Consider the following 16,030-nt stretch of genomic DNA (forward strand, 5'->3'; position numbering starts at 1 on the left):
GAATATGCATGCTTAATAATATTGGGTGGAATTTTAATATTTTCCACAAAAATTGTGGAAACTCTAACCACTTGATCAGAGTAGCTTTTGTACTGCTTGTTAGATATTTTTTCCTATTATGCTTTTCGGAAACTCCTAAGTCCCTCTAAGAGAATTTACTTATTTCGGGAGGTGACACCTGACTCTTTTTCCTAAGACCAGTTCCCTGAATTTGACCTGGAGGCCGACAGAAAGCTTTCAGAATGCGTGTATTCTAGTGCAAAGATCCACGTAATATGTGAGTTCCTGCATTCTGGAGGAGCTTCTGCTTCTGAATAACGGGAGGTGTATCCCTAAATAGTATTGCAGCGGTCTAATGGTAAGTTGATAAATGCATAGATAAATGTACCAAGCGCTGCGTCCCAAACAAAGTTGCACTCCCCTTATTAACAATAGATGGGACAGTGGGCTCTTTATTAGGTAAACTTTGTTTTATTAAAGCCACGAATTTGTGAACCTGAAAAACAAACAATTGTACATGACTCGTTAGTATTGCTGATGTAGATGATTAGACAGTTCCTGTATTGCCCTTCTCCAATTTAATAGTAGCTGTGTCTTGTCCAAATTAACTCTCTGCAGAAATTAGTTCTCATCCAAATGCCAATCTCTAATCCATTGCACTGTTGCTGCGGAATCCTCCATCATTTTACTGGCTGCTATATTTCCTTTAAAAAACAAACAAACCAAGCCCAAATGGCTTAACTGGAATGTGCTAAAAGAAAAGCTCAGCTCAGTTCATGCACATATTTTCCTGAGGTTTTACCAAACTGAGTGGTACTAAAAGACAATTGATGCACACAACAAATAGGGCACTTAATTCCATTTTCTCTTCAAACTGTTTGGACTAGAGAGAATATGCAGAAAAAATGAGCCAGCGTTATTTATGTAATGAAAAAATTAACATGTAAATGGTAAACTCAGTGCTGTTTTTTTATTTGACTGTGGAGCGATCCGGTACCTGCTTTGATGTTATATAGCTTGATTCACCTGTATTGATATTAGAAGGTGGTAGACAGCAAGATGCTGGAGAAGAATGAACAAAAAAGGTGGGAAAGTGGGTGTGTGGAACCATGTTGCAAGGTCAATAAATAATTTCATTGCTTCATTTTGGGGAAAAAATCAAGAAGTTTGGTGCACCATTCATTGTGCAGTAGTAACTTGTAACGACTTCTGTTTCTGCCTCAACTTGTTTTGTGTGCAAGGTGTGATCTTTAAAACAGAGAAATGTTTTGACAATGCTTGGACTTGTGTATAAAATCCAACCCACTGCAAAATGGCACAGGATTCATATCTGTGTTAGTCTTCTGCAGTGTACTCTGTTTTCTTTACCATCTCTTCCAGATATTACAGCTGCTTATAGAATGTATCTGAAGGCTCTCTTTCTGCTAGGAGCTTCACCGCACTCTTACGAAATAGAAAAAGGAATAGCCATTTAGTTATTCAGTGATAGGTACCTTGTTAGTAGTAAGCTTGATAAGATCTCCCGGAGTCCTGACAGGTACATTAAGCACTAAATGCAAACCAGAGCAGAACAGGTTAGAGAAGGGTTCTTATTTTCTGGCTTGGTCTATAGCGACGATGATGCTGACTTACTGCATCCTTCTTTAAAATGATTTGTGATGTTGGTGTGGTTTTTTTCCTTTGCACTGAGGGTTAGTTTATGACCAGAGGTGGTGCTAGCCTCTTGGGTGCGCTATGCAGCAATATTATTTTCTCCCTCCCAAACACAGACTAATACTTAGCCAGGAGCCCCCTTAAGCTGCTTGGGGCCCAAAGCAATTGCTTGGTCTGCATCTGCCCAGCAAGGGCTCTGCTAGTGACTTGGGTTAATTGAGCTACTTCAGACAGTCCACAAGCAGGTGATGATGTCAAATCCTTTTTGTGTTTTCCAGATGGACTTTCTGGCCGAGATCAGCCAGTAGAGCTGCTAAATCCACCTAGAGTGAACCATATGCCCAGTTCTGGTAAGAAGAAAAAGACATTTCTTTCTAATGTTATTCCTGGGGGAGGCTGGGGGAAGCATGCACACTACTGTCTTATTTTCTGTGGTAAAAGGGTTAGGAGATCACCAATGTAGGAAGCGAGTGTTGTCCTATGCCAGGGTTTAGCCAGGAGGACTGACAGACAGACTGGCATGATTGGTTGAGACGTGGCAGAATTCTTTCTAAAGATACCACCTGGAAGAATTCTCAACCTTGGCTCTTGATTTTCTAATGTGAGATTTTGGTTCTGGTCTTTCCAAAGTGCAGAATTCCCACAGCATGCAAAATTTGTATCCTCATCTGAGCTGCTATCCGCAAAGAGAGTCCCTGGATATAAAGCAAATACCTGCGGATTTGGAGGGCTCTACTGCTGACTCCCAGTGACCTGAGATGCATGGGTCCTGATCATTGTCTGAGGTTACATGTTCATTCCCCCCCCCCGCCCCCCCCCAAAAGCCTGGCACCCAAGGATGCTCTTGGGTTTCTTAATATTCTGCAGGAAGATGAACCCTTCCTAGTGAAACATGTGGCACCATCTGAAAGAGAAGGGAGAGCCGTTCTGTACTTTCCAGAGTCAAAAAGACCAGAGGGCTAGGCTGACATGTTTCAGCAAGGAGGGCATAAGAATCAGGGTTAGTGCGTTTTTAAGGCAAGCAATTGTAAGTGAAGTATTACGTGGTTCAGGATGTAGAGGTCATTGGGTGTCAATGATACTGTCTGGCTGTATCTACTTTTAGGTTTGTGTACGGTCACCATCACCATACCCTTGCATGCCTTTCATTCCAGTTACATTGGTGATAGAAAGCTCTTCTTTCAGTGAGTGCTCATGTGGATCCTTATGTGTGCATACACCGTGTGCCGCTGTCCAAAGATTCCCCTAGTGGTCACATACAGGAAGGGTTAATGGTCCCCTAGAATATGCGCTAACTGCCTACTTGCAGTAAGTAGTTCCAGTCTGCAGTTTGCTGTGATGCTGGGAGTACCTCCTTTCCTATATCTGTGTGTGCTTGGAAGCTTGTCTTATTCACCAACAGAAAGTGGCCCAATGAAATATTATCCTTGTCTCCCTGATAACCAGGGCTGGACGTGCCTAGGACTATATAGTATGATTTAGGAACTTCTTTCATTCCTATAGATTTTCAGTGGAATTGAGGTGCCTAAGTGATGTAGGTACTTTCGAAAGTGTTTCAGAGAGGTAGCCATGTTGAGACCCGACAGAGGGATGTAGTCTAGATGTCAGAGGGATGTAAATGAAGCTGGGATTTAAATATCCTGCGCTTCATTTGCATAATCACGTAATGGCGCTCTTTCAAAAAAGCATTATTTTGAAATTGAAACCGCGATCTAGATGCGGTTCTTTTGAAAACGGGGAGCTTTTTCGAAAGATCCTATAAAAAGACCCTGTAAAAATGAGGTTTTATTTGTCAATGTTGCATATGAATTCCAGCTCATCAGTTTCCCATTGCTGTCTGTTCTTGAAGTGTGTTTGCCTGAGAATAGCAACATGAAACTGTGTGCCCAGGGAGATTGAAGTGCTCCCCCACTGGTTTGAGTATGTGGCCGTTCTCCATGTCTGATGCATGTCCATTTATTCTTTTGCATAGAGACAGTCCGGTTTGTCCGATGTCCCGGCAGAGAGATGTTGCTGGCACATATGACATTAGTAGATGTGCACGTGAATGAGTCTTTGATGCTACTACTTGGGTTGGCAACCTACGGCATGCATGCCAAAAGTGACACTCAAGATGATTTTCCATGGCATGTGCAATGAACTTGCTCCCCCCGCCCAACAATGGGGAACCCGTGCTGGTGATCTAGCATTGCACTTCCTGCAAGCTTGGAGACAGCGCCAGCTTCCTGCAGTGGGGGGGAAGCCCCAAGGCTCCACGCCAAATCTGGCTTGCCGGGAAGCGGGTGTGCCTTGCTCCTCCCCTCCCACAGGAAGAGCCAGAGTGGAGCCCAGGGCAGGAGTCCAATCGGTGCGTGCGGTGGAGAGAGCCACTCCCAAAAGAGCGGCTTGGCCCAGGACAGGAAGGTGAAATCTTGGCACGCCACATCAGAAAGGTTGCCGACCCCTGCTCTAGCTGATTTGGTTAGGTCCTGTGACAGTGTCACTAGGGTAGATGTGTTGAGGTTGTTGCAGGGATTGCTTCCTTGTTGAGAGTGTGTTTGGGGGGTGAAGTTGGTGGTGAGTATTTCTGAGGTCGGGGGCTGTCTACAAGCGAGGGCTGGCCTGCTTCCCAAGGTCTGTGGGAGCGAGGGATCTTCATCCCAGCTGGGGGCTGTCGGAAGTGGCTGGTGGCTTTCTGTTGCTTTTTGTTGTGCCAGTCTTGTCGTAGGTGATTTCTGGGTATCGGCCTGGCTGTCTCCTCACTTCTCCAGGCGGGTAGTGTAGTTTTAACAGTGCTTGCTAGTGATCTTGGAGCTGTTTGTGCCTGTTAGAGGGATTGGGGCAAATGCAGTTGTATCTTAGGGCTTTGCTGTGGACAGTGGGTTATGTGATGTGTTCTGGGTGACAGCTGGAGGTGTGTAAGTATAGCAGTCAGTAGGTTTCTGTATAGAGTGGTATTTGTGTCTATCAGCTTTTGTTGCCTGCAGTCTCTAATATAGCTGGATTCTGGTCCGTTAGTGGCTTTGAAGAACAGTTTAGGAATATAATTCCATTTACCTTATGTATGTTGTAGCTGATGACTAAGGATGTTAAAGACTAGTCCACTATCGGATAAGCATTCCTCCCCTTCCCCCCTTGCTGCCTCTGAGATAGAGGCTGCAAAGGGGGGAGGAGGGGAAGGGTACTTCAAACCAGCTGCTCTGCACAGCTAAGAGGTGCTGCCCCTTTAAAATGCTGAGCCCAGGGTCAGCTGGGGACTCTCCAGCTGACCCCGGGTTCTGGGGAAATGCCAGTGCAGAACTGGGGTCAGTTGGGGACTCCCCAGCTGACCCCAGACTCCACAGTTTTGAAATGCACAGGAACTCTTGTACATTTCAAAACAGGCACCACTTGCAGCCTGGAGTCAGGGGGATTTCCCACTGGCCCCAGGCTGTATGTGAAGTTCTGCATTCCTCCTTTGAAATGTACAAGTGCCTGTCAACTAGTCGATGGAAATTCCATTGATTATACTTGACTAATCCATTAACCGCATTTTAACATTCCTAGTGATGACAATTACATTTTCTTTTTACAATAGGGTTGTTTAAAGCTACCATTTTGCAGCGCCAAAATAACACCGTATGTAAACTCAGTGTGTCAGTGGTGAAATAGGAGTTCATTAAATAAACAGAATTTCCATAGTTGCTTTTACCCTTTCTGATGCGATACTTGATGTTGCATTACAAGAAAGAGAGATAAATGAAACAATGGCGACTTCTGCTTCATTAGGAGAAGAGAAGAAAAAGTTTTGGAAGAGGCTGAAATGTCAGGCACAGATGATTTTCAAGTATTGAAGAGCATTATAAATAATGGAGAAAAGAGATTATTTTTAACAATAATGCATGAAAGTATCCTGCTTCAAATATATAACATAAATATCTCTCACGTTTTCTTTGTGTTTTTACAGACAGAATAAGTAAACATATTGCTCAGTTACTGGTAAAGGAAAATGCAAATATTTTGTATGTACATGGTCAAATCGAATTTGTGGGTAATTATTTCTTAAACCTTTTTCTTCCTGGCTAATGGAAGACTAAATGTGTAATGATGAAGAAAGGAAGCATTTTCTCTTTGAAATTGCATTATTTGTAATTGATGTTGCTGACTTTTTTTTCCCCCCTCAAGATATATAAATAAGTTTAGCTGAAACTTCCTGTTTGTCTTCAAACTGATGGAACTCATTAATGGTGCAGTAGTGTTCAGATGACCTAAAAGGCATCTTAAGTCAGTACAACCTTGGAAGAGGCAAAAGCTACTGTAGTTGTAATGGGGGAATTTTTTCATGTAATGGGCTTTTCCCTTTGTTTTTATTTGCTGGATACAGAAAAGTTAATAGGCAGCTGTAAGTTTTTAACCAAACTGATTTGGTTCATGCTGCTTAAAAATCTAATACAGGCCTTCCTCGCTATCAGGCCAAGATACGTTCCAAAGAGCAGGGAATGGGAGGACGTATAACACATCAGTTCCTCCAAGCATCAACGACTTTAGTGCGGAACAGATGTATCCTGGGGCGACTTATAGAGGGATGCCCTGTGCACGTAGTTGGAAAAATAGCTTTTCACGTGTCTGTGTGTTAGCTCATTGGGGTTCACTAGATGTCAGTCTGCTTATTCAGTGAACGTGGCTGAATGGTGAGGAAGTGAGGTTCTGCTCTCAGGAGTTTAGATTATATAATGTATGTGTGATGTCTGGCTGTGCTACGTGAATGAAAGCTGCTTAGGGTCTTTCATTGTGCAACCACAATCTCCAACATTTTAATCAGACTGGATGCATTATGTGACATATATAGCTAAACCTTTTCAAGAAATAAATATTACAATGTTTTGTAGAAATCTCTTGTTGCATGTTGGATACAATAATACCTGGATTAAGTGTACTTTTATTTTAGCTCTAGGTTGAGTATGAGTTCATTTAAAAAAAAGTGTTTGCTACTTAAGTTGGGAACACTTATGTGAAGTAGTTTTCTTGTCAGGGTAAACTTTATTGTTGCTCATTTGGCTACAATTGAAAGTAATCTCAAGCAATTTCTCTACTATTGGAAGTGTGAAAACAACTTGGTAGGTATAATTTGCCAAGGAAATGCTAGCGTGCAGCATGGGAGCATGTTCTTTTTAAAGGAAGAAATTTTTACATGGAGTAAATTGGCAATAGGTGCCCCATGGCTGATACTGCGCGAGGCACAACAGACCGATAGTCTTGAAAGGATTTTGACCGAGTTGGAGTTGTTCCAAAAAATATTAATACATTCCTTCACAATATTTTGGCTGTAGTTTTTTTGTAGATAGGTGGAGTTCAAGGATCAAAACAGTTCCTTTGTGCCATATCAGCCATTGTAAAAGACAAGGTTAATGAGACAGATGATGTGCTGTTGTAAAGCAAGTATTTAGAGCGGTGTTTAAGAGTAGCTCACAAGTGCTATTTACTCTACTGTAGATGTCACAGTGGAAAAACTCTATCAAGATTTCATCAGCAATAGCAAGCTTCACCACCACTCCTCAATTGTGGGATGGAGAATTTTGGTGGGTGCAATGGCTGTAGCAGACCAGGATGTAAGATTTCAGCATTGTCTCAATAGGCTAAACGATACCTGTCCTGGCCAAGATGCAGAGTAATTCCCCCAAAGTGTTAGGGTTTGGACTCGGGTGCCATGGGGGTGGGGAGAGTTGGAGGGAACATAGTCCCGTGAAATATGAACCCCGGAGTTTCAGACTTCGTTTGCTTAAAGTGCATGCCCTAGTCCCAGAGGCAGCACTGAACTGCAACAGAGCTTGTGCTGCTCCCAGCTTTGTCTATGGAGCAGGGAGTTTGGGTCATCAAGGTAACAAAAGGCTTGTCATTCAAATAACTGTAGGATCATGAGATGATCCTGAAAACATTGCCAGGGACTCCACTTAAAAGAAAGGAAGCCAAAGGATAGGAATAAATGGCGAGAGCTAATATTTGTCACGTGCAAACTTTTGGTGAATTTTTTCCCCTTCCCGCAAAATGGTGGCGGGGGGAATAGTGTAAGGCCAAGAACGGATCCTTGTGGGACTCATCAGAGAAACCTCTCCTTCATGACGGTCTGCTCATAATTGCATTTTGAGACCTATTGTACAGCCAGATTTTAATTTTTTTAATCTGTGCCATGCTAATTTGATTTTGTTCTAACTTCTTAATCAGAATGTTGTTGGGGATCCAGTCAAATGCCTTAGAGGTCTCTTGCATCAACATTAGTACCTTTATCAACCAAACCTGTAATCTCATCTGAAAAAAATATCAAGTTAGACAGATTTTATTGTCCATAAACCCATACTGATTTGAATTAATTGTATTATCCTCCCTTATTAGCCAAATCACTTATCAGCTGTTCCCTTATCTTGCGTGGGAGCAGTATCAGACTCAGAAGCCTGTAATTATCTGGGTCATTCTGTTTACCCCTTCTTAAAAATTGGCATACGAGCTTTCTTCTTCCAGAAAAACTAGAAGTGTTCCAACACTTACTTAGAAATCAGAATTAATGGTCCACATGCTCTTTGAAAACTTGGACAGAAGTTGCCTGGACCTGCTGATTTTTAAAATGTCAAATGTTAGCTTCTGTTTCACATCTTCCAGAGATACTAGTGGAATGGAAAGAGTGTTATCAGCTGAGTTTGTAGCATTTGATGTTTTCCCCCATATCCAGAACAGAAATATTTCTTGAACACTTCTGCCTTTTCTACCGTCATACTGATAATTCTACTATTTCCATCTACTAAAGAACGAATACCATTGCCAGGATTCTTTTTGGTCCTTATGTTTTAAAGATATTTACTAGATTTTTTTTCTCCTTCTTTCTCTCTTCATAAAAATTTGTTATTCTCCAAGGTGCTACAGAACTACTCATTTTTGAAGTTGCAGGCTAACATGGCTCCTCCTCAGATTTATCAGCGTGGAAGCAAGTCTTCTGTAATGGTGGCAAAGCATGAAGGGATAGCTGAATGTTTGGCATATCTGGCATGTAAATGCCTTGTTTTCTGGTGATGCCCAGTAGGAAGTGGGCAGCATTACCTCCCGTAAATGTAAACAAACTTGTTTGTCTTAATGATTGGCCAAACAAGAAGTAGGACTGCATGGGGGCTCTAAAATACTTGTCTCAGACCTACTGGTTCTTCATCATGGAGTAACTGAGTTCCCCGCCTCTGTCTTCCCCTCTTGTTTTCTGTGCTATTGGGAAAGGGAGGAGGAGGTTGTATTTGAGTAGGTTCATGCCACAACCAACTTCTGAAAGAAGCTTGTGGCTGGTGCTGACCCCAGGCATGGTAATTTGGGGTCAGCCTTAAACCAAAGGTTCCTCTGTTGCAACACTCTGTCATGAAACAAACCGCCTTTCCTTGTGCTTAACCTTGATACCTTTTGACCCAAACTTCTCTTTTGTTACTGGTTTCTCTATTTGCCATTTGTCAACTATTTCTTATTAGATGAGCATCTGATTAGAAACACTTCCTTAGAGAATGGTCCCAGGTGTTCTTAATGATCTAATTTACATGTCTGGACTCCTTGACTTGGTGCTGTCATGTCACACGGAATAAGCTTGCAACTGAGACACGCTTTGATAGAGAGGACTCTGACGATTCAGTAAATGGCATAAGCCAGTTTTGCACAGAAGTCTCCACTTCATCTGTAATCCCAGAGTGTTCTGCAGCAATTGTAGCAGCTGCTTGCTGCAGTTTTCATGGCAACTGGGAGGTGCTGGCTTTCAAACAAAACCCATTTTGGGGTGGTACTGTTAATGGACCTTTACCAAGATCCCGAGTTGCCAGCATATGTCCAGGATAGATGGGAGGGGAGCAGGACGCAGCTCACGCGCTTGCTGCTAGAGCAGCAGATGTCTTTGGGACTTGGGAGCTTCAGTGATAATTCCCAGTCTCAGCTGACACTGGGACTATATAGAGTGAAATAGTGCAGCACGAATTCTCTTCTGTGTGTTCAGAGATTCTTCGGGCTGAGCAGAAGGTGAATTAAAATCTTCCTCAATGTAGTGCTCCAACTGTTGCAGTAACGTGAAGAGCTCTTCTGCTGTCACTGCTCTTCCCAGGTCCAGGGCTCAGAATGGACGAGAGATTTCTCTATGGTAGTCCCTGGACGGGGTGACTGCCAGGGAAAGGAACTGTTTATCTGCCTCTCAAGGAATCCAGTTTTACCACCCACACGCTCCATTGTAGGCAAGCCCTAGAATTGTTCTGTTGCAGGTAATGAAGCCACAAAGTGATTTACACAGATGATCCTAAATGAAAGTTGATACAATCTGTAGGCTATCAGAGATACTGCACACAAACATGTGACATTTCAGTATTTCTGTTTAACGTTTGAATGTCCAAAAGATGTATTGGTGCTGTTTTCAGAATTCAGGGAACGAACTGTAGCTGTCTGCTGAATTATGTTGCTATCTGTAGGACTCCTGAAGTCAGAAGGTGTAGAACATGCAAGGCAGGGGGCCTGCAGGAAGAGCAGGTTAAGATCACTGGGTGTTGTGGAGGGGGACTGAGTTTTACATGCTGATGTGGTAAGGACTCCCTGTGATACTGGACATGTCACTTAAACCGCAATGTTCACAGGTGGCTAATAGTTATGTTCCTAAATCCTGAGTGCCCAATCTGAAAGAGATCTGGAATGCAAGACGAATGGAGAGGTTAGCAAATTCTAGATTAATCTCCCTATCTGTGTGAAGGCAAGATGAATTCCTTGTTTGAGCTACTCCGGTACCATTGTGAGATGAGTATCTTAGGGAAGCTGGTGACGAAAGTAATGAAACCATATTACATTATTTAGAGCACACCAGCCCTATCCTGAAATGAAGGGGCTGTGCATGGATGCTTGTGGGGTGGGGAGAGAATGAACAGCTGCTTCATTTCCTGAGAATCTTCCATCCTCTGCACTGTGGCCGGAGGCTTGTTGAAAAAGAGTACATGATCGTGTAAAAAAGGTAGTGTACTACATACACCCAAAAGGACAGAATTGAAGCTGCACAGTGATCCTAATTCTGGTGTTTCCTAACTTTGGAGTGTCTGGATTTGCAACCAGATATTGCTTATCCGACTACTCATTTTTAAAAAAATGATCTAAACCACAAGATACGCTCTAGATTTGCAATATGTTGGAAATATGAGAGAATAAAACTTTCAAGGAACCTTTCAAAACGAACCCACAGTAATGAGGGCTCTAAGGCTCTAGACAGACAATTGATAATAGTCACACCATTATACCTGACTTAAGGTTTTTAATAAGAGGGGCATGCTGCTAAAAGAAAAGCACTTTAGACCAGCAGGGTCAGTCTCCTGAGCTGCTGAGCTGTGCTGTTGTATATTGCTCACCTTGCATTTTCATTGCAGTTAGTTTTAAACGGAACATTTGCCTGCACTCTAGTAGCTGCTAGCCTTAATTGAGGGTGCGGCTGCCATTGGCTGAGGCCTTCAAAGACCTGAAGAAGGCTTTACTCTTTATTTGGGCAACTTGTTTAATAAAAGATGTGTGTTCAATTCACAACTGGTTAATCATCATTCAGTTATATGGCACATACAGGCAGTCCCCGGGTTATGTACAAGATACGGACTATAGGTTTGTTCTTAAGTTGAATTTGTATGTAAGTCGGAACTGGCTCCAGATTCAGCTGCTGCCACTGAAATTGACCAGAGGCTGACTACAGGAAGCCGGAGGCAGAGTTGCTCTGCCCCCAGCTTCCTGGAATCAGCCTGATCAGTTTCAACAGCTGCTGAGTCTGGAGCCTGGGACAGAACAGCTGGGGCACTGCCTGGTAGGTTCCCACAGGACCAACCTGGGAGCACCCCAGCTGCTCTACCCGAGGCGTCCCGCAACAAAAGCCTGGTCTCCTGGGGGAGGAGGGGGCGCACTAGCTGCGCTCCCTCCCCCCCCCTCCAGCAGACCAGGGAGACCCGAGCAAAGCCGCACAGGCGGAGGGACCCCGCCGCCCGTGTGGCTTTGCTCCTGTCTCCCTGGTCTTCTGGGGGGGGGGAGGGGGGTCCAGCAAAGCCGCTGGACCCCCCCCCAGCAGAGCCGCCGTTACAAGCATTTGTGGAAAATCATGCCAGTCTAGACGTAGCCACTGAGTCTTGGAAGGTGCTGTCATCTGGGGGCTGGAGGCAGCAGCCGACTTCAGAAAACCATCAGGTACTGGTCTAATGCATCACAAATGCTTAAAAAAAAATTAGCCACACGTGGATGATAGTCTTGGGGGGAAAGGGGGTAAGGGAGGGGCCTGCCACATGGTAAATTAGGTGGAACTCAATTTGTTGAAAATTGTCTAAAGAAACTTTGCCTTGATCTGTAGTGGCCAATACCAGATGCCCCAGAGGGAGGGAACACAACAGGTAATCATCATGTGATCTTCTCCCCTGTTACCCCTTTCCAGACAAACAGACTAGGGACATCATTCCTACCCATCCTGGCTAATAGCCATTGATGGACCTAACCTCCATTAATCTATCTAGCTCTTTTTGATCTGTTAAAGTCCTCCTCTTCACCACATCATCTGGCAAGGAGTTCCACAGGTTGACTGTGCATTGAGTGAAGATAAACCTGCTGCCTATTCATTTCATTTGGTACCTCCCTAGTTCTTATATTGCGGGAACAAGTAAATGACTTTTCCTTATTCACTTTTCGCACACCAGTATCATCTTATTAGACCTCTGTAGGTTGGCTTTTTTCATGTCTTCAGTCAAGACAGCTGAATTTAGTGACAGATGTTTGGGTTATTTTCTGGATTTCGCTCCTCTGCTGGGCCAACCCTGCTGAAGCACTGTGAACTGGCATCTATTCCCTGTTCATCATCATTAACCTGCTAATCAGTTTTGTGTGTACAAACCCATTTTAATAATTGCGATACTTTCCCCATGGGGAAAGTAAAAAATTAAACATTTGAATTTGAAATTTGATGTGCTTACAGGCAAGTGGATTGCAGAGGTGTGACTGACAGCTGGATTTGGCTGCAGAACCTTTATTATTAGTGTTTAATGAGATGAGGGGAAAAAAATTGAACTTGCCTTCCAGAGCCCAGGGTGAATTTGCAGGACTGGCTTTTAGGGGGAAAATCTTGGAACTCCATGATGTTTTGTCCCTTTTCAGAACAGAAGTGCTCTGTAAAATGAGGGAATAATAATAATATTTTGTATTTGTGGATCAATCATCATTTGTGTACCTCAATGTACCTAATAAAATTGAAGAAACTCCCTTGATTCACAGCTGGAATAGATTAGTTGTAGTTGTGGCCATTTGCCCTCGTGAATAAAAGATAGGTCTAACAAACCAGTAAACTGAACTCTGTTCCTGAATCCTCTATGGACTGACTTTCCGATGTATAAAACTCACCTTTTCTTTGCCTTTTCACATGTGAAATGGAAGTGATATTACCTGGGTTGACTTGGGGTGTGTGTCACTAGGATTTGTGAAATCAATGTGATATGGCTAGTTAGGAGGAGCAGAGGCGGCAGGGAGCTGGACCTCCCATAATCCAGTGCTCATGCTTATTGCAATAGGCCAAGGTAAGCACTGAACAACATGCCTTTTTACCAAATCCTGTAGTTTCTGAAACATTTGTGAAGCTGTCCTGTGTGGTTCAGCACAGTGCAGATCATGAGGCATTTCACTTTCCAGTTACCCCAGCAGCATTGTCATGCTCACCACTGAGGTGACCGCACACAAGTACTTCACTATTCACTTTTCACTGCAGACGGAATGAAGTGTGCTGGAGTAAACTTTCAGATGTATTGCCAAATCTCTAATCTCAATCCCAACTCTTGGCGATCCCTTGAGGAAACTGGAGGTAATGGACCGGAGTTGTTGTTTTTCTGCTCTTTTTCATGGCAATGGGAATGAAACGGAAAAGCCCAGTAGGACGGGAAGAGTAGTAAAATCTCCCCTTTAATTGAGTTCTGATTTGTGTACATGGACTGGCTGGAGCAGCATGAGACGCACAGCCCAGCACTGAGGCTTCTTTCTGTGATCTGACCTTTGCTCCTCAATGGCCTGAAATTCGAAGTCATATAGCTCGGCACAAAGAAAAAAACTGTTCCAGGGACCACCCCTGCTTAAAATGTGGTGGTGGATTTTCTAAAGAGATTATTGCTGTATTCTTAGTTGAAAGGCACCCTTATAAAAGTGGCACAGAATGAGCCATGCCGTTTGCTCCGTGGTAACCGCAGTGCATTCCCAAATGGGAAAGGAAGGAGTGGAGCTCAGCATGGAATGCTAGGCCCCTGTCACTGAAACTTAAGCAGATTGTGCAAGTCAGATCCCCACTCCGTTTGAAGTGGGGGGCTTAACCTCACTACTTAGGATGGGGATTCTAGAAGCAGCTACAGCATTCTGCAGAGTGGTTGTGTTTTTACCGTAGCCCGCCCTGCCTTACTAGTCTGGGAAGTCAGAGCAGCCACGCTCTGCTGGCAGCATGGACAGAGGACAAATGGAGCAATTTCTAGACAGTCACAGTTTGGTCACTATACAACCATTGCTACTTATTGTGTAGGTAGCCCTAGCGTGAAGGTATGCAGTACACTCAATCTGGAGTGGGTTAAACTTCCTGCCAGATGGATAGGGGAAATCTGGCCCTTGGGAATAGTCAGAGGTGAAGGCAGAGGATGATAGCTGTGGTAGTAAGCCTGCTGGGAGGCGGTGACAACATTTGTATGTCCTAACCTGTCAATCTCTAGGAAGAGGAGTGGCTTCCAGAAAGGGTGGGGATGTGGGGGGTAGATACATTTATCTCGTGTTCTCCTTATCCACGAGGCTCTCCAACCAGGCCCAGAGAAAGAGATTGGGGTGTTAACGCTCTTGCACCCACAGCACAGTGTCCTGTTAATACAAAGGGAAGCTTTGCTATGTTCACACTTGGACTATGCTGCCCCATGATTATTTTGTATCTTCTCTGGGCGAGTCTGCAGAAAACTGGGACTAGAACGATGCTTTTTGGGGGATCCTGATGAAAACGGTGGTGTCCCTAAACCCTGATGTTGGAGGGCAGGTGAGATGCAATCCTCGGATACACGTAAGCTGCACTGAGCTGTAGAGGCCTAGAGCCGAATATTGCAATTTAAATGCAGAGCATGGCAAACAAGCAGTTCTAATCGTGGTCTCCTGGCAAAGAGCTGCTCCAAAGGCAGTGGATCGAACTGGCTTGTGAGTAGTACTTTAGCCTGCTAGCTTTCCTCTGTGTATCTGAATCCTCGGGTGGCATACAAGAGCTATAGCAGCAGACTTCACAAAGTGAGTCATCACCCCTGTTGCTGAAACGCTTCAGCAGTTCTTTTTAAACATCTAGCTGTAACCTTATCTGAACCAAGAATGACTCCAGTAATTAGGAGAGGGCTTCGAACAACGAGTGCAGCTCCCTGGACTAGGGGAGGAGAGCAGTGTGAAAGTAGCCTCCTTTCCCTGACTCTTCCATCACTGGGGTGCTCTGCTGGGACTTCCAGCCAAGGTGTTAGTTTTTAGGGGGGTGTCTTGCTGTATAGGCACTTGTCAGCTGGAACCAGGACCTAGATGAAGACTGCTCGTTAGTGGGAATAGTCATGTCTCCCTAGTTAAGGTTGGCAGAAGTTTCTAGTTTAACGTTTATTTTGTAAATACCAAAATGGTAGAAACAAGACCTGTACACTAGTTGAATTATTCACATTGACTTGAGTTAATGAAGTAGTAAATGTACCTGGGTTGTTTGTCCTAAAGCATCTGTATCTTTTAAAATACTGTGTGGCAGTGAGAAGTGTAGATCTGATGAATTGTGGGGAATGGTAGTCTTGTTTTAGTTCATTTGCTCCCTTATCTCCTTTTTATGAATATCAAGGATGTTGTGACCCAAACAACACTGAGGAATAAAGGCACCTGAAACCAAACTACATAAAGGAATGTCTCATTGTGGGTGCTGCATGTCAGGTGATATGCACCCCTTGGAGAGATTTCTTGGGGTAGCGGCGCTGGTGTGACCCGCACATGGACTCCTGGAGCTGTGGCAGGTGTACCCCACAGGGCTGAAGTCCCAAGGCCCCCTTCCCATTGGAGAGCAGGCCCTACCCCACTTCAGGGCAGAGTTCTTGCGCCCTCCTTGCCCCCAAGTCTAGTAAATGCAGAATGGGGAGGGGCTGGCTTGTGAGTAGCACTTTAACCGTAAAAGAGCTGCACCTGGCTCACGAGCCACAGTTTGGCCACCCCTGCTTTAATCCAGGCCTTTAAGCAGATGCCAAAATTCTCTGATGAAAGGTGCATGAAGTCATGTACACCTGAAACTGAGCACCCAAGATACACCCATCCCAGAGAATTGGTTACTGTACAAGGCAAGTAACATCAGGGATGTAATAGTATGGTCAATTAACAGATTAACCAATAAGCAAAA

General features: G+C 44.1%; 1 protein-coding gene across 10 annotated transcripts in view; it reads left to right on the forward strand.

Moving 5' to 3' along the window:
• The window catches only part of HDAC4 (histone deacetylase 4), a 226,272-nt gene that overhangs the window by 90,385 nt on the left and 119,857 nt on the right, over positions 1–16,030 (forward strand). For 9 of the 10 annotated variants that reach the window (XM_075934078.1, XM_075934072.1, XM_075934081.1 and 6 more), the window contains one exon: positions 1,932–2,003. The exons of the other annotated variant lie outside the window; for it this stretch is intronic. In XM_075934078.1, the coding sequence (XP_075790193.1) occupies positions 1,932–2,003 (72 nt within the window). The remainder of the gene's footprint in view (positions 1–1,931; positions 2,004–16,030) is intronic. 10 annotated transcript variants of the gene reach the window in all.

The sequence above is a fragment of the Pelodiscus sinensis genome, chromosome 7, assembly GCF_049634645.1.
Source record: "Pelodiscus sinensis isolate JC-2024 chromosome 7, ASM4963464v1, whole genome shotgun sequence".
NCBI lineage: Eukaryota > Metazoa > Chordata > Testudines > Trionychidae > Pelodiscus > Pelodiscus sinensis.